General features: G+C 31.2%; 1 protein-coding gene across 1 annotated transcript in view; it reads left to right on the forward strand.

Moving 5' to 3' along the window:
• Nucleotides 1-18940, forward strand: part of LOC127739455 (G patch domain-containing protein 2-like) — a 24142-nt gene extending 5202 nt beyond the window's left edge. Inside the window, exons 2-7 of the mRNA XM_052251241.1 lie at nt 189-888; nt 2106-2179; nt 5684-5892; nt 6692-6736; nt 11349-11493; nt 12417-18940. Of these exons, the coding sequence (XP_052107201.1) occupies nt 206-888; nt 2106-2179; nt 5684-5892; nt 6692-6736; nt 11349-11493; nt 12417-12607 (1347 nt within the window). The 5' untranslated portion in view covers nt 189-205 and the 3' untranslated portion in view covers nt 12608-18940. The remainder of the gene's footprint in view (nt 1-188; nt 889-2105; nt 2180-5683; nt 5893-6691; nt 6737-11348; nt 11494-12416) is intronic.
• Nucleotides 18941-19760: the final 820 nt, after the last annotated feature.

Here is a 19760-nt window from a genome sequence, read left to right on the forward strand (position 1 = left end):
CAGAAACTTGTCATTTTATTCATATTTCTTTAATGATAGTCCATCCCTTTAAAATCATGTTATTATACTTTTTTAATCCAACACTTTATAATATTTCTAGCCTATTATCTGACAAAAAAAGAGATGCATTTATCACAGTATTTATTGTTGAATATTTAATAATAAGAAACATAATTTTCTGGTTTTAGGCGAAAACAAAACCCTGATGGATACACATATAGTACGACAGTTTCAGAATTTGCAAGTTTTGTCAAAAACAAATGGTCTGAGGATGGACGACCTAGTTAGTGATCTAACCATGGCATTGGAAGAAACTACAAGATCACCAAAATCATCAAAAAATTACATGGCTATGGCTTCTTCAAAAAGACAGAAGAAAAAAAAGGGAAAAAAGAAAAGAATAACATGTGTTGAACTTGACAACACAAGTGAAGCGTCTGAAAGCAGTCTAGAAGGAGCACTTAGGGGTTACATGGAAAGCCGTTTACAACAGAGTGATTCTGACGATGTTTTAAGTAAAACGCATTACTATACAAGACTATCCATGCCGGCAAGAACTGAATATATCCCTTCTGTAGAATCAGATTCATTTACAGATAATATATCTCCTGTAAAACCACAAAGACGAAGAAAAAAATATAAATCCATGGTCATTGATGTTGAATGTATGCCAGCTCCACAGAGCACAGTGGTGCCATTCAAATCAAAAAGTAAGGCTAAAATGGAAGTAGAAGTTCGGAAAGAATCACCAATACCAGAAACCACCAAAGAAACCACTGGAGAACAAATATTTCCGGGAAAAAGGAAGAGAAGTTCGAAATCTAAATCAGATAATAACAAAGACAACTCGGAAAAATTTGATACCATGGATACTGGAAATGAATCACAGTAAGTTTTAAGGGTATTTCTTTTATTTATATTTATATATTATCCTTGTCATCAGAATTTGTTCAGCAAAATACAGAGTTGTTTGTCTTTATGATGAGACAAAAGGGTGGCAGTGGATACTTTATATTGGAAAACATTAGGACAAAATTAATACTTATATTATTACATACATGGATTTTTTTATTTACATTCATAAAAGTAATTATAGTCTTATTTAATTTAACTAGAATTTAAAAAAAAAGGTATTTGAAGAATTATACAATAAAAAAACTGACCACATATAATTTATTTTTAAGTAAATCTACAAATTGGGTCTTTCCACTGGAAATTCAATTCTGGGCAAATGTTTAAAGCTCAATTTTGTTAAGAAGAATAGAGTTATCATTATTCATTATCACTGAACTAGTATATATATTTGTTTAGGGGCCAGCTGAAGGACGCCTCCGGGTGCGGGAATTTCTCGCTGCATTGAAGACCTGTTGGTGACCTTCTGCTGTTGTCTGTTCTATGGTCGGGTTGTTGTCTCTTTGACACATTCCCCATTTCCATTCTCAATTTTATTATCTTTTTTTTCCTCAAAAATGAATTCCATGACAAATATATTTCTGAATGTTTTTTTTTGTTTAATTTTTTCCCCTAAGAGATACGTCTAGAAATTAAAAAAAAAGAAAACATGGCCAACAAGAAAAATCTTAAATTCTTCAATATTGGTGCTTAAAACAGACTTTTTTTGTTTAATTTCAGCATGAACTTTGTAAAAGCCTTGATTACGATGACACATTATTTTTTATCTTTAATCTCTGAAACCTCATGGCACTGTCATCAAACATGACCGCAATCATTACGATATATAATAGAAAATTGTTTGTACAGGTAGACAATTTTTTGTCAAAAAATTTAATAATGAAAAATCATGTGAAAATCCAATTGCTCTCAAAGTGAAACTTTTTAATTAATGTTATTGATACATTTATTTCACTTCAAAAGAATTGATGACAGTATTATTAGAACTATTGACAACAGAATAGATGGTCATCATAAATGTTAATTGAGCTATATATGCTCCTTACACCGCCAATATTGAAATTTTGATAAATGAAACATGTATTTTAGCATTGACAATTTTTCTGTGATGATACAGGACTATGTATATTATTTCATGTTAGAGTATCGTCCTGTATGTGTTTTGGCTTCTTATTTCTGTTGTATAATTTCAGGGAGAGTAGTTCCTGGACAAGTTTTAGTAGCAGTGACAGTGAAGGAATTAGTACACATGATGAAGGAAGAGAGGGTAAATGATTGAGATGCTACTTTTTATTTGTAATGAAGGCCTTCAATCGACTACTTGTCTCTTATGTGTATGGTCCCGGGTTTCCATTATAAGCCAGAGTGAAACAAATGATTAAAAATTTTTAATTTTTTTTTTGTAAAATCAAATACTAGTTTGCTCATAGTAAAGTGTTATTACTGTGGTTATATTTCTTCCTGCAGGTGTTATGCTGTGTGCAAACTGGAAACAAATTGGATGTGTGAGTTGTATAATGCAAGGCATACTAATAGCACTTACAAGTTTTAGTCCTGAATATACATGTTCTAGTTATAACTTTAAGCAACCATCCATCATCAAATATTTTTGACCAATACTTTGTCTTTTCAAGCAATTCTATAAAATGTTTTTTATGCCCCCGCCGTAGCGGAGGGGGCATTAAGTTTTACCCTTGTCCGTCTGTACGTACGTCCGTCCGTACGTCCCAAAAATTGGTTTCCGTTCTTTGACTTTAGTTTGCCTCAACCAAATGATATGAAACTTATACACAGTGCTTATTACCACAAAACCCAGGTCAAGTTTGAATTTGGGTTGTGTCACATTTACCGTTCCAGAGTTATGCCCCTTTACAAATGGAAAAATTGCTGAATTTTTTGTTTCCGTTCTCTAACTTTAGTTTGCCTCAACCAAATGTTATAAAACTTATACACAATGCTTATTACCACAAAACACAGATCAAGTTTGAATTTTGGTGGCGTCACTTGAATATTTTCTTTTAAATATCAAGTAATTTTTGTCGAGCCTGCGACAGCTCGACATAGGGATAGTGATCCGGTGGTGGCGGCGTTAGCTAACTTCTTAAAAGCTTTATATTTTAGAAGGTAGAAGATCTGGATGCTTCATACTTTGTATATGGATGCCTCATGTTACGAAGTTTCCGTCAGTCACATGTCCAATGTCCTTGACCTCATTTTCATGGTTCAGTGACTACTTGAAAAAAAAGTTAAGATTTTTTGTAATGTTAAATTCTCTCTTATTATAAGTAATAGGATAACTATATTTGGTATGTGCGTACCTTGCAAGGTCCTCATGCCCATCAGACAGTTTTCACTTGACCTCGACCTCATTTCATGGATCAGTGAACAAGGTTAAGTTTTCGTGGTCAAGTCCATATCTCAGATACTATAAGCAATAGGTCTAGTATATTCGGTGTATGGAAGGACTGTAAGGTGTACATGTCCAACTGGCAGGTGTCATCTGACCTTGACCTCAGTTTCATGGTTCAGTGGTTATAGTTAAGTTTTTGAGTTTTGGTCTTTTTTTCTTATACTGTATGCAATAGGTCTACTATATTTGGTGTATGGAATGATTGTAAGGTGTACATGTCTAGCTGGCAGGTGTCATCTGGCCTTGACCTCATTTTCATGGTTCAGTGGTCAAAGTTAAGTTTTTGAGTTTTGGTCTTTTTTTCTAATACTATATGCAATAGTTCAAATATATTTGGTGTATGGAAATATTTTATGATCTATATGTCATTCACGCAGGTTTTATTTGACCTTGACCTCATTTTCAAGGTTCATTGCTCAGTGTTAAGTTTTTGTGTTTTGGTCTTTTTTTCTTAAACTATAAGCAATATGTCAACTATATTTGTTGTATGGAAGAATTGTTAGCTGAAAATGCCTGCCTAGCATGGTTCATCTGACCTTGACCTCATTTTCATGGTTCATTGGTCAATGTTTAGTTTACTTGGTTAATGTTAAGTTTATGTGACAGTTGTAATAAAGCTTTATATTTAGGACTATCAGCATAATGTCAATGATTAGTAAAGAAGGTGAGACATTTCAGCGTGTGCACTCTTGTTAAAATTGGAGTTATCTCTTGTCCATGATTGTAGTTGAATCAACTAGATTGTAGTTGAATCAACTACAATCAATGCTTCATACAATGCAATGTTTAATTTTGACTTCCACTGATAAAACACAGATCAAGTTGAATTATAGTGTCACTTTAACCATTATTGAGTTATGCCCCTTTATAAATAGAAAGATTGGAAAATTTTTAGTTTTCATTCTGTAACTTAAGTTTGCCCCAACCAAACATTATGAAACCTATACACATTATTCATTACCACAAAACTAAGATCAAGTACATATTTTTTGTTTCCACTTTCTAACTTTAGTTTGCCTCAACCAAATGTTATGAAACTTATACACAATGCTTATTATTACATAATACAGATTAAGTACGAAATTTGGTGGCGACACTTTTACCATTCTTGAGTTATGTCCCTTTATAAACATAAATATTGCTGAATTTTTCGTTTCCGTTCTCTAATTTTAGTTTGTCTCAACCAAATGTTATAAAACTTATACACAACCGTTCTAGAGTTATGCGTGTTTACAAATAGAAATATTGCTGAATTTTTAGTTTCTGTTCTCTACTTAAGTTAGCCTCAACCAAATGTTATGAGACTTACACATAATGCTTATTACCACAAAACTCGGATCAAGTTCAAATTTGGGTAGGGTCACTTTTACCGTTCTTCAGTTATGTCCCTTTATAACTATATGATATGCAAGCGGGGGCATTATCTGTGTCCACATGTGGACACTATCCACATTTATTTTTTATTGTGCTGATGTCTGTTCATCCGTCTTGTATCATGTTTAAGTTTTGGTTTGAAAAATGAAAACAACACTTTATAAATTTCATGCGTTTAAAGTGCTTTTCTAGATTTACTTTCATCAAATATTTGAAAGCCAAGGATGTATAAGATCCAGAACAATAGAAAAACTATATGACCAAAAAAGACTTATAAATGATAGCAAAATCCATCTACGGTCAACTTTGCCTGAGGGAGTTGAAACCTTATTTTCTTAATAACTTATCAATTTATAAATGAACAATTTAAGAAAGGTTTGTTATAAATCATGTCAGTATGGAAGTACTGACTTCTTAGCTGATGATACCCTTGGGGACTGATAGTCGACCACCAGCAGTGTCAACCCAAGTGCTGTAACAAATGAAAACAACACTTTCAGGTAGTTAAAGATTAAGTTGTGGTCACATCAACTTGAAACACAGCACACATCTTCATTATGAATTAAAAAAAAAAAAAATATATGCCAAATTAGGGCAGATTCACAATTACTGCCTCAGCGGTCTCATTGTAGTGTATTCGCCACAAGTGGAGGAGGTTATGGGTTTGATCTCCATTCAGGTCAAACCAAAAACTTTGAAATTGGTATTTGCTGTGATTCTGCTAAGCATGCAACAATAAGGAGTAAGAGCAAAGACTAATAGGCTCAAATTCTGAAAAATGTGTTTGGATATCCGATAGGGTGACATGTCTACTTGAAGACTGTTACATTGTGAAATAGAATGTTCAAAATCCAGGGGATCACAGAATGACAAGCAAAAATATTGTAACACAGAATTCATTGAAACAATAGCATGACATACGTCTTACAAAGAAAGTTATGTTCTGCATTTATTGAATTTTCTGACCAAAAATTACTGTTTTTACAGCTGATGATGAACAAAGTGATTTCTTTCATGAGCCTGGACCAGCTTGTGGTATACCTGGAATCATTCCGTGGTGGGAAAATGAAGCTAAGGATGAAAATGAGATGGAATCTGAAAAAGAATTCCATCAAATACTGTCAGGAACATTTGAAAATATGTCCAAAACTTCACAGTTAGCATTTAAAGCTAGAGTTACTAAATTGATGGCAAAGGTATATATTCATTACATATTTATAATTCACTTATAATTTTCTACAAGTTTATAGTTGTTTTGTGTCTTTTTAAAATCAATCAACCATCGATTATTGAATTTTTGCTGTTTTTACCGGTATTTAAAACACAAGTACACATAAAACAATACTAGATTACAGCATATCAAAGAATGCTTGCAGTTACTGAAAGCAAACTCATAGCACTGAACCTTTTGATATAGAAATCATACAGGAAGGAATGCCAATAGTAAATTATTACAGAGTTTCAATATAGAAAAAAATAAAAGAAGCTTTTAAGGCTTTTTTAGACTATAAAAATCAAATATATATTAATTCAATAATTACCAGACACAATGATTCAACAACAACTGTATACTTATAACCTATATAAATAAACCATTTAACCAGAAAGAAGGACAACTCCTTAACTTGCTTTTTTTATAAATAGTGTTACTGTAAGAAGTTGGGTGTAAAATAAGTCAATATTATTAGTAAGTACCTTGGCAATACTTTTTTTGTTCACTACCATCAAATAAAACGGAAACCATTGTCTTTTTCATATCAACAACAACCAATGGTTATAATAGGCAATATCTTCTGTATAAGTTTCATGTTTTAATCTTGCACATTACACTGTAATTAAATTAATAAAAGAATTTTCTGAAATTTAACCTATATATTCAGACAATATCTGAACTTTTAGTACTTACATGTTGATCTGTTTCATTGATAATTTGTTGATATCTTTAAGATAATATTAACCTGTTATATGATATTTGACAAAAAATTATGGTTTTAGTCTGGAAGAGAAGTTAGATTTGGTAGAAGACGATTGAAAGAAAAGGTCAGTTTTTATACGACAGCAAAAAAATTATTTTTTTGCGGTCGTATATTGGTATGACGTTGGCGTCGTCGTCATCGTAGTCCGAAGACACATTGGTTTTCGCACTCTAACTTTAGTTTAAGTGAATGGATCTCTATGAAATTTTACCATAAGGTTCAATATCATAAAAGGAAGGTTGGGATTGATTTTGGGGGTTATGGTACCAACAGTTCAGGAATTAGGGGCCAAAAAGGGGCCAAAAATAAGCATTTTTCTAGTTTGCAGACAATAACTTGTGTTCAAGTGTATGGATCTCTCTGAAATTGTACTGCAAGGTACCATACCACAAAGGGAAGGCTGGGATTGATTTTGGGGGTAATTGCCTCAAAATTTTAGGAATAAGGGGCCAAAAAGGGGCAAAAAATCAAGCATTTTTCTAGTTTCATGACAATAACTTGTGTGTAAGTGTATGGATCTTTCTAAAATTGTACTACAAGGTTCCATATCACAAAGGGAAAGCTGGAATTGAGTTTGGGGGTAATTGCCCAAAACGTTTAGGAATTAGGGGCCAAAAAGGGGCAAACAATCAAGCATTTTTCTAGTTTCAGGACAAGAACTTGTGTGTAAGTGTATGGATCTCTATGAAATTGTACTGCAAGGTTTCATATCACAAAGGGAAAGCTGGGTTTGAGTTTGGGGGTAATTGCTCTAAACATTTAGGAATTTAGTTTAAGTGAATGGATCTCTATGAAATTTTACCATAAGGTTCAATACCATAAAAGGAAGGTTGGGATTGATTTTGGGGGTTATGGTACCAACAGTTCAGGAATTAGGGGCCAAAAAGGGGCCAAAAATAAGCATTTTTCTAGTTTGCAGACAATAACTTGTGTTCAAGTGTATGGATCTCTCTGAAATTGTACTGCAAGGTACCATACCACAAAGGGAAGGCTGGGATTGATTTTGGGGGTAATTGCCTCAAAATTTTAGGAATAAGGGGCCAAAAAGGGGCAAAAAATCAAGCATTTTTCTAGTTTCAGGACAATAACTTGTGTGTAAGTGTATGGCTCTTTATGAAATTGTACTACAAGGTTTCATATCACAAAGGGAAAGCTGGGTTTGAGTTTGGGGGTAATTGCCCTAAACGTTTAGGAATTAGGGGCCAAAAAGGGGAAAAAAATCAAGCATTTTTCTAGTTTCAGGACAAGAACTTGTGTGTAAGTGTATGGCTCTTTATGAAATTGTACTACAAGGTTTCATATCACAAAGGGAAAGCTGGGTTTGAGTTTGGGGGTAATTGCTCTAAACGTTTAGGAATTTGGGGCCAAAAAGGGGCCAAAAAACAAGCAATTTTCTAGTTTCCAGACAACAACTTGTGTTCAAGTCAATTGATCTCTCTGAAATTGTACTGCAAAGGGAAGGCTGGGATTGAGTTTGGAGGTGATGAATCAAAAGGGGGTTCAAAAAATTTGGGGGAGGGATTTTTTTTTCTTTAAAATTTTCCATTTTAAATTGGTTATTTCTGATTTATATATAAAAGCATATAATAATGATATGGTTTGAATAGGTAAATAAAATATAAATTAAAATTTTTTTTAAGTTCTTAGACCACATTCATTCTGTGTCAGAAACCTATGCTGTGTCAAATATTTAATCACAATCCAAATTCTGTGCTGTATCAAGCTTGAATGTTGTGTCCATACTTGCCCCAACTGTTCTGGGTTCGACCTCTGCTGTCGTATCAAGCTGCGCCCAGCGGAGCATTTTATTTATAATATTAAGTTTAAGAACAATGATGGTATACTATCCATCTATCACTCCTTCCATCTGTTTGTCAACACTTCCTACGATAACTCAAATTTGCTTTTACCAATTTGCATGAAATTTTAATAAAACAGTAGGACTGACAGAAGAAAATTCCTTTTGATTTTAAAATTTTGTCTGGTTGTGTCCTTCTAAGGTTTTGATACTTTTACCAGCAGAGTTAGCGGAATTTTTCACATATCCTGCACTAACTTCAGTATGCTTGGACTGATATCCTATAAACTTTACACTCCTGTTGAGATTGATAAAGGGAAGCTCCCTCTCAATTAAAAAAAAAAATTCTGGTTTGTTGTTCAGAGTTAAGAGACTTTAACAATCATATTTAAGTAAATTTTACCATAACATGAGTTTGCTGGGATTGATTTACAAGAATCTTAAAATAATTGTTGGAATTGGTGAAAGTAAGTTACCTATCGATTTTTAAAATTTTCATTCCAGAATTATGTCACTTAACTGTTAGATTAATAAAAGCAAATTTTTTACATGTCATGCACTAGCTCTAGTATGTTGGATCAAATTACTACACACTTTACACTGTTGTTGGGATTGGTGAATGTAGACTTGCTTTGTATTTTAAAAATATTTGGTTTGTCATTTCAGAGTTGTCAGACTTTTTAAGGTCAGATTTGATACAATATTTATATGCTTCAGGATATCCTCGTGCAAGTTTTTCTACAGAGTCATTTCTGATTTCTGATTAGATTCCTTCTTAATATTCCTTTTCATTCTCACCACAATTTCCATATGCACATTTTGAAATTTAAGGGCCTCTTACACAAATGATGTAAACATTAAAATGGCACAGAAATATATACTGCAGTCCAGTGTTCTCCCCAGGATTTTTTGATAGCGCTGTAGTAAGTGCGTGATATTAGATTGATTCACCTTATGCATTTGTGTCGTAATCTAACATTTGTACTGTCATGTTGGTTATATAGTATTAAATAGACATTAAAAAACCTGTTTTTTTTATATACATATATGCATTTACAGAAAGGGAAATAAGTTACATTTACATTTTATTTAGCATTGAAAATTAAAATGCCAAATAGTTTTAAGTATTTTGATTTGATTACCATCCCCTCCCCCCTGTGTTTTACATATATTTATATATTTCATTTACAACTTCATAATTTACTGACACATATACAAAGAAAGATTTTAATAACAAATTTAATGTTGATGATTTTTCTTTAACTTTTATTTTAAATGGATATCATACATCTTCAAATTTCAATCAGCGTGTACAATGGGTAAATTATTTCATATCAAAGAAAAAAATAAGCACACTTTCCAAAACATGTTAACAACTGGCTAACATATTCCAAGACATTTGGTTTCCGGACAATAACTTTAGTTTAAGTGTATGGATCTCTACGAAATTTAATCAAACGCTTCAATACCACAAAAGAAAGGTTGGGATTGTTTTTGGGGGTGATGGTCCCAACCGTTTAGGAATAAGGGCCAAAAAGGGGCCCAAAACAAGCATTTTTCTAGTTTCAGGACAATAACTTGTGTATAAGTATTTTGATTGCTCTGAAATTGTACCACATTTTACAAAAAGAAAATTTCTTCAAATGTTAATTTTTTTTTGGAAAGGGGGGTAAAAAAAGAAATTTTGGGGGGGGAGCAATTTTTTTCCCACAAGATTTAAATTTTGCTAATTCTTTGTATATAGTCTGAAAACAGATTTACTTAGTATTGCGCAACAGCACAGTGTATTGCACAAAAGCAAGAAATCTTCAATTGAATATAAACTCAAATCAAATAACCAATTTCAAGTTCTTTGACTACATTATGTGTCAGAAACCTATAATGTGTCAAATATTTATTTACAATCCAAATTCAGACCTGTATCAAGCTTGAATATTGTGTCCATTTTTTCCCCAACTGTTCAGGGTTGGACCTCTGCTGAGAATATTTCCACATCTTTCCTGAAATTTCTGTTTCTTTTTTATTCTTTGAAGTTTAAAACTTATAAAGAAATAGGTCTTTAAGACAGTCAAAGTTTTGACAATGACGCCATGTTTTTTATTTAATTGAACTGGCCCCTCTGATATTTGACACCGTAAGGTAAAATAAACAATCTTAGGCAAAACAACCAGGCAATCACGTGATGGAAATGGTACAGGTATACATGGGAATTTGAAAATTGTATAGCTTGTACAAGCGCTGTGTTGTGATTGGATACCGCTGCAGTCTGTCCCAATACCACAACACTGAATTGTGATAGTGCTGAATACCGCAGAGCTAAAACGGCCTGGGCCGAATACTGGCAGTCAATATGTATCAATTATTTCCTTGAATAATGCAGTATGTATTGAAATTTGTTTACCTTTCATTTCAACTCTAATTCATCTATAAATAGCACATGGATGTGAAAATTAAATGAATAAGTATCAGAAATCTGATGGACACAAAAGATGTGTGAAAAGATAGCCCATAATTACATGTCTATAACCCACTGTTAACAATTTAAAAAATCTGCAAATATAAAGATGTGGTATGAATGCCAATGAGACAACTCTCCACCAGAGACCAAATGAAATAGAAGCTAACAACTATAGGTCACCATACGGCATTCAACAATGAACAAAGCCCATACCTTTTAGTACCAGTGAGTTGTAAAAGGCCTTGAAATGACAAATGTAAAAAGATTTAAACATGAAAGCTAACAGCCTGATTTATGTACAAAACAAACAAAAACAAATTATAGTTACTTTCTCTGGAGAGAACATGGAAGTTGTTTATATACACCTGAATTCTGTTATTTATATCCATTATGTTTTAAACTATGTCTTTTTATTATCAGACTCCTGGTTATACAGTATCAAACTATATAGAAGACAAACAAATGTGGAATTCCATGCAAGGAGTTTATTCTCCACCATTTCCCAGTAAGGAGAATAAAGATTCTAAAAAACTCAGAAAATCACCTGCATTAACCAATCCTGAAGGTAAATACTAGTATGCCATGTACTATAAAAATGGATGTATATGTTATGGAAGTAAAGATTATGACTTATTTTACAAAAATCTTTTACTGGGTAAATGTGATGTCATAATTTAATATTTATAAATATATGTTTTAAGGTCAACTAATGTTTATGTAAGAAAGAAAAGATAATGAGTAAATGTCTGACCAGTTTAAAATTACATGATGGAAAAAAAAAATAAAATGAATTCCTATATAAGTAGAAAGAGATTTCTTATTTTTAAATTTTTATTTTCACATGATGTGTACCATTCAGAAGATTTTGTACAATTTATTAACATTTTTTTTTGAAACTGTGTTTCAGACCCTCAAAACCTTGGATGATTATGATCATCAGGAAAGCCTGTGATTGGGTGCAATTTCTGGGCAGTGGGGGATTGATGAAGTTTTCAATAAGAATAATAAAAAAAAAAGCCGAATAGCTAATAAACTGATCAAATGATACATTTTAGACCCCGGCCCCTTTACCTAACATAAATTGAACCGAACCACCTCCAAATGTAGCACAGTAATTACTAAATATAGAAACTTTTACAACAAAAAAATAACATAAAATTCCAAAAAACTCTCTAAAGTATAAGTTGCAATAGACTTTTGAGAAATGATGTATGTATGTTCCTTATGAGAATTTGATAACGCAAACAGCTATTATATTTGGCAAGCACTTTTATTGAAAATATATAATTAAACAAAAGATGGCACAGAATATTTCAATTCAAAATTATATTGGATGGTACACTCTTAATTAATGATTTGAATTTTTTTTTTTTTTTATTTGAAGCTTTGTGAGCAATTTGGGCTATTTCTAGTGTCTTGTATTAACTACTTTATATTGATATGATGAATATATAGATACTAATATTATAATTATCATGACGCTTCCAGGTTTTGTAGGAGAGGAAGCATGTCCTATACCAGAATCTAACATAGGCAATAAAATGTTACAAAGTATGGGATGGAAACCAGGATCAGGTCTTGGAGCAGAAGGAGAAGGCATACAAACACCAGTTCTAGCATACAGAAGACTAAGAAGAACAGGATTGGGTCATTCCAAAACAAAACAGAAAAAATCATAATACCAGATTTAATTATTCTACATCATTATCATATGAATTAAGTGGTCATGGTTGTTCTTGTTAATCAGAAAATTTAAAACTAGTTGACATTTTTTTACTTTAGTGACTGTTTTAAATTTTATGGGGGAGGAAGAAAATTTCCTGACAATTTTTTTCTAACTGACATTTAAGTTAGCTAATAAACAAGTTCCCATAATCAGTAGCAATACACAAAAAAATATGGAGGGAAAAATGTCACACTTTCTTTAAGATATTTCCTGGATTGTTGCCAATTCTTTAAAACTTTGAATTTAGAACAGTACAGAGTTCTATTTAATTTGAATGAATGAACAAAAAGACAAGATCTGATATGATTACTGTTTTAAATTATAAAAAGAATTCTGAAACTATGGAAATATATAAACAAATTGATGAATACATAATGCCAATCTTTTTTCAAATTTTATCTCTTAATAATGATGATTAGATGCAGTTTGCTTAAAAAGTTCAATATAAACAAATATTTCCATGACAACTTTAGAAATAAAATGTCTGAATACGTAGGATGTTTTAGTACAATGATTTATTATGTCTTCATATACCAGTCTACATTAACAATGATAAGGATTTTAATTATATAATGTATTTTTAAGAATTGAATGCATATTTTTTTAATATAGATTTCACTTTGTTTTTAAAGTAATGTCTACATTGTACTTCAAAAAGATGCCTTGGATTTTTTTCCTATTGAATACATTGAAGGCAGTGATCTCTAGTTGTTTACATAGTTATCCATTGGTCTTTGGTTGTTGGTTGTCTCATTGGCAGTCATACCACAGTGACTTATTTTTATATTGCACTATTTCTCTTATCACTGAATTCAAATGTTTACCCCTAATTTTAATTCCATGCATATTAATTCTTTAAAATTTTAAACTAGAACATAACACATTCCAACTGATTATAAAAAAATCATAATGATGAAGTGTGGTACAAGAAGGAAATTTTTCACATCTTGGGCTTAGGCAAGATTAGTTTTCATATTCAAGCTGCTAAAGTCTGACTGGATGAAGCTAAAAGACAAATATTTGAACAATGTATGTAATTGCAAGACTCCCTTTTGAACCCCCATTTATATGTCTCTGCTTATTCTGTCAATAGTGGGGGGTTCAAAAGAAAGTCTTTCCTATAATTCTAGTGTAAGCACAAAACATAGTATCAATTGAGAATACTTTTTATAGTCCCAAGTCAGTATCAATATTCTTGTTCTGTTAAATTCTTCACACCAAAGTCATTACTTTTTTTTTATTAAGGAAGAGATTTTGAAATTTTTTGCATTTCTCTTTCTCTTCAGAAGTTACTATTATAAAGCCATGCTTTTCAAAGCTATTTGAAATTTTACTGGTTTAACCAAGGGTAGAGAAACTTCTGCATGTGAAACTGTAATGGTTTTATGAATGAAAGGAAAACTTGGGCACAAGAAACTACTGGTTTACCCAAAGAAATTACCACCAGTTACTGTTGAAATGTTCTGAGGTCTTGGAAATAAACATATTAATGCATTATAGCATTTTTATCAATCTTTATGTAAAGTGCTTACTACAACAATAATCTTAATGTAAATGATTAAATGAATGATGTTATTAGGTAGTGTTTTGTATTTTAAAAAGGATCTTTTGGGTCTTAGACACCAACATAAGTCTGCAAGGGTAACTAGAATCAATGGAGATGATTATTCATTTATAGAATTTTCTTGTCCTATCTGTCTACATTTTAACACCTGATTACCTTGGATTTAAATGATGTCAGCAAGACTTTTTTTTAAATAAAAAAGAAGTTGATGTTTTCTCTGATCTTTAATGATGGTCAGATCTATGTAATTTTGGTTTATGTCTCTATTGAAATTGTGCCACATCTTATTTTTGTACAAAATTGCACAAGTAGACAAAATTTGACAAGACATCAAAGCAAAGAAAATGTAACATATTTGATTGGAGTTACAATTTGTATAAAGTTTTTGTTTAAGATAGAAAATTTTAATAGTGCAATAAATTTGTGAAAGTTTCCATTTTGTAATAAATTTTGCAAGTTGTGATGTCATATGTCATGGAACAGTAAATGGGCTATGTCACAGAACTGTAAATGGGCTATGTCACAGATTTTGTTACAAAAATGCATACAACTTTGTTGACTTTACACGTTGAAAATCGAAAAAAATAATTTATTTAAATGTTATACTGCTAAAATATGACTTTTTTTTAAAAAGAAAAATCCTTGAAATAGTTCAACATTTATATAAAATGTACATAAAATCTGTCCAAATTATCTTTATTTTTAATACATTTGTCCAATGATTATTTTCTATCAGTAAAACAGAAATTTATAAAACCAGCAACCTATAAATGTTTATATCTATGCAATGGAGTTTGATCATATAAAAGACAACTAAAAGAACATTTTTCACAGATTTTATGTGTTTTCAATATGAATGTACATCTACTTTAAAAGAATAACTTCAATAATATTTCAGAAAAAAGAAGAGATTAATGCATTACTTTTGGATATTTAGTTCAAGTTTACCATACTGTGGCTGTGTGCAAAATCTTATAAAAATCTTTGATATGACCCATATACAGTAACTTGACCTTAAACATTGTTTTTACCCTTTACTAGAAGTAGATACATGTAGTACAAATGTGAAGATTTAATTGTTGTATTCAATTTTATATGAATGTTAAATGTAATATTTTTTTTATTATAATTGAATGGAATTTTATTGTCTTGTCTGCAACAAATCTCACAGAATGCTAGGCTGAGGAATGCTAATCAAACGGTATAAACTATTTGTGAAATGCTTTATAGTTTAGAATGTAGAAGACTTCATATCTTGTATACAGATGCCTCATGAGTTCTGAAGTTTCTCTCTTTTCTCCTTGACCTCATTTTAATGTTTCGTCAACTTTTTTTTATCACGTAAATTTTTCACTTGTTATGAGCAAAAGGATAACTATATGTAATGTTTAGGATTGACCTTGATCTCATTTGATAGATTAGTGATCAAAGTTCAGATTTCATTGTTAAATCCATATCACAGATAATATAAGCAAAAGGTCAACTATATTTGATGTATAGAATGATTGTAGATGTAAATGTCTGTCTGGTAGAGTTCATCTGACCTTGACCTCATTTTCATGGTTCATTGGTCTGTTTCCATTTCTCTACTACTTTAATTAATAGGTCAACTATATTTGGTGTTTGGAATGATAATCAGGTGTACATGTATGTCTGTCTGTCAGGGAGTGCTTCTGATTTTTTACCTCATTTTCATGGATCATTAATAATGTTAAGTTTATGTGATAAATGTAGTAAAACTGTTATCTTAAAGATTTCAACACCATAAAAACCAATCTTGATCAGTTAAACAGACAAGACAATTATATGAAATACTTTTTACATAACAAACAATCCTGATAACTTAAACAGGCAAGACAATTATATGAAAGACTTTTAACAAAATAAACAATCCTGATAACTTAGTGTGTGCACTTTTGTTAAATGTTTATTTTTTAAACAATTACCTGTATGTCATTATTTTGAAAAAGTTTAAAGAAATTTGGAGTTCTGTTGTAAGAAGATTGTCTAATTAATAGTCATACAACATCTTCTTATTCTTTCTGTTATGTTGTGTCCCTTACTGATTAGGTAATTTTTGAAGTTCAATATTTTTAAATCAGTTTTATCTAAAACTGGATATATTTTTTTTAAAGAATATGGAAACCATGTGCAATATATATTATTTTAAAAATATTGCTAAAAATTTGCTATTGAGAGATGATAAAAGGAAACATTATCACAAACATTCAGTTAGTCATGGAAAGCTGTAAATGTTTCTGAAATGAAAAAAAAAAATATTCAGAAAAAGGTTGAAATCGATTACCAAATTTATTTTTTGTGTCACAGTACATAAGCTCATACAATGTTGAAATATTTAGATATAACAATTTGGTATATTTATTGTCGAGCCTGCGACTTTTGTCGCAGAAAGCTTGACATAGGGATAGTGATCCGGCGGCGGCAGCGTTAACTAACTTCTTTAAAGCTTAATATTTCAGAAGGTAGAAGACCTGGATGCTTCATACTTTGTATATAGATTCCTTATGATATGAAGTTTCCGTCTGTCATATGTCCATTGTCCTTGACCTCATTTTCATGGTTCAGTGACTACTTGAAAAAAAAAGTTAAGATTTTTTGTAATGTTAATTTCTCTCTTATTATGAGTAATAGGATAACTATATTTAGTATGTGCATACCTTGCAAGGTCTTCATGTCTGTCAGACAGTTTTCACTTGACCTTGACCTCATGTCATGGATCAGTGAACAAGGTTAAGTTTTCGTGGTCAAGTCCATATCTCAGATACTATAAGCAATAGGTCTACTATATTTGGTGTATGTAATGATTGTAAAGTATACATGTCCAACTGGCAGGTGTCATCTGACCTTGACCTCATTTTCATGGTTCAGTGGTAATAGCTTAGTTTTTGTGTTTTGGTCAGTTTTTCTAATACTGTATGCAATAGGTCAATTATATTTGGTGTATGGAAATATTTTACGATGTACATGACAGTCTGGTAGGTTTTATTTGACCTTGACCTCATTTTTAGGGTTCATTGCTCAATGTTAAGTTTTTTTTTGTGTTTTGGTCTGTTTTTCTAATACTGTAAGCAGTAGACCAACTATATTTGGTGTATGGAAATATTTTACGATGTACATGTCAGTCTGGCAGGTTTAATTTGACCTTGACCTCATTTTCACGGCTCATTGCTCAATGTTAAGTTTTTGTGTTTTGGTCTGTTTTTCTTAAACTTTAAGCAATAGGTCAACTATATTTGGTGTCTGGAATTATTGTAAGGTGTATATGTCAGTCTGGCAGGTATCATTTGACCTTCACCTCATTTTCATGGTTCATTGGTCAATGTTCAGTTTTCCTGGTTTACTTTGTTTCTTAGATGCTATAAGCAATAGGTCAACTATATTTGACGCATGGAATGATTTTAAGGTGTACATGTCTGTCTGGCAGGGTTCATCTGACCTTGACTTCATTTTCATGGTTCATTGGTCAATATAGAATTTCGATGGTTTTGTCTGTTTCTTTTATACTATAAGCAATAGGTCATCTATATTCTGAGTATGGAATGATTGTATTAAAGGTGTACATGTATTTCCGCCTTTGTTTATCTGACCTTAACCTCATTTTCTTGGATCATAAATGTTAATGTGAAACTTGTAGTATAACTTTATATGTAGGACTATCAACATAAAATCAATGGTCAGTATAGTAGGTGAGACATTTCAGCATGTGCACTCTTGTTTTTCCATATAAATGTGTTGTAATTCCAATTTAGAGTGTTTATGGATTTTCAGTGCCATTTTGTTTAAATTGCTTTTTAAGTCTACATGACTTCTTTTAAGGAAACAAAATTGATGCAAAGACTTCAATTATGAGAAAAAACCAAACCATTATAGATTACTTAAAGATATAATGAAATAAAAACATGAGTGATCATATGTATTCACATGTATTAAGAAATAATGAGCTAAAACATGAGTGATAATATGCATATACATGTGTTAAGAAAGAATGAGATAAAAACATGAGTGATTATATGTATTCACATGTATTAAGAAATAATGAGCTAAAACATGAGTGATAATATGTATATACATGTGTTAAGAAAGAATGAGATAAAAACATAAGTGATTATATATGTACACATGTATTAAGAATTATTGAGATAAAAAAATGAGTGATTATATGTATACACATGTATTGAAATATATATGTAATAGACTGTATTGTGTTGTTATAGGTCAAAGGTAAAAATCACCAAATATTCTGGAAAAAAGACATTCAAGTTATTTAAAATTGCAAAGATGCAATCCTTTTTGTTAATCCTTAATTATAAATTTAATTATATTTTCCTAGCTAAACTTTAACAAAGTTCCAATTTTCAGATGTCATTTCTCTCATTGCTATTTATCTCAAGGCACAAATAACAATATAAAAAGATCCAAATAAACCTTAAAATAAACAGCAGTTCATATAAAAATATTTCTCTTAAAAATAAGAATTATTAAAGTACATGTGAAAATGTTTTATAACTTTTTAATGCTATGTTTGTATACTAGATACCGATTAGTTACTGTTGTTTGTTATGTTTTATGAGAAATACCTTACTGACATTTTATTCCTACACATTAGAGAACATTTTATTTTGATACATTTTGTGATAGTCATGTCATCTTCATTAGTAAATTTATTTTTACATTAGTCAATATTAAATAATCCTAAAACTGTGTTTATTTCTTTGTACAATGTACAGACATATTTTGATTAGCAGAAATGGTTGTTTGGATAAGGATTGTTCAATGTTGCAGAACTTCCCTTCTTGGTTATCAATGTTTGTTATTTGTGAAAACATCATTGAATCATGGGGTTTAATTATGATGGTTTATAGATAAATACTTTCAGACTAAATGGAAATTAATAATTTTGTTGAGCACTAAATTTTGTGGTGTGAGAAAATCCAAGAAATTCAAGAAAATTTGTATCCCACAATTATAATACTTTCACTGTAAATTGTTACTTGCTACAAAAGCTGAGTGGTACTATTGGCAAATTGTTTTTTTTTTTTTGGGGGGGGGGGGTAATTTATTGCTTATACCCCCTGCTCCAAAGGAGTGGGGTAAACTGTTTTAACCCGGTCATTCCATCCATCTAACCTATCAAAATAACTAAAAGGCGAGACATATCTCTGTGTTAACAGTTTATTCTAGGAAAGAACAAGTAAGAGTTTCCTGAATATCAGTCTTCATGTGAACATGCTATACTGTATGATGCATTTTCACATTCATTCCTCTTCAAATTCCTGTTTACTGTATACATATATATTATTACACATAATTACCAATAATGTGTGTTGTGTTTTCCCATCCATAACTTTTTATCTTTCTGTTTACAGAATCCTTACGTATCATAAGTGAACAATAGTTCAGTTCAACTTGTTTTGACTTTCTTGTGCAGTGTTGTGTTTTGTGAGGTTCAAATCAGTCTCAATATATTTGTGTATTGTTTAATCTTGCTAGTTACTGATTACATTTTGTATATTCTGTTCTT

Source organism: Mytilus californianus, unplaced genomic scaffold (genome assembly GCF_021869535.1).
Source record: "Mytilus californianus isolate M0D057914Y unplaced genomic scaffold, xbMytCali1.0.p SCAF_4, whole genome shotgun sequence".
NCBI lineage: Eukaryota > Metazoa > Mollusca > Bivalvia > Mytilida > Mytilidae > Mytilus > Mytilus californianus.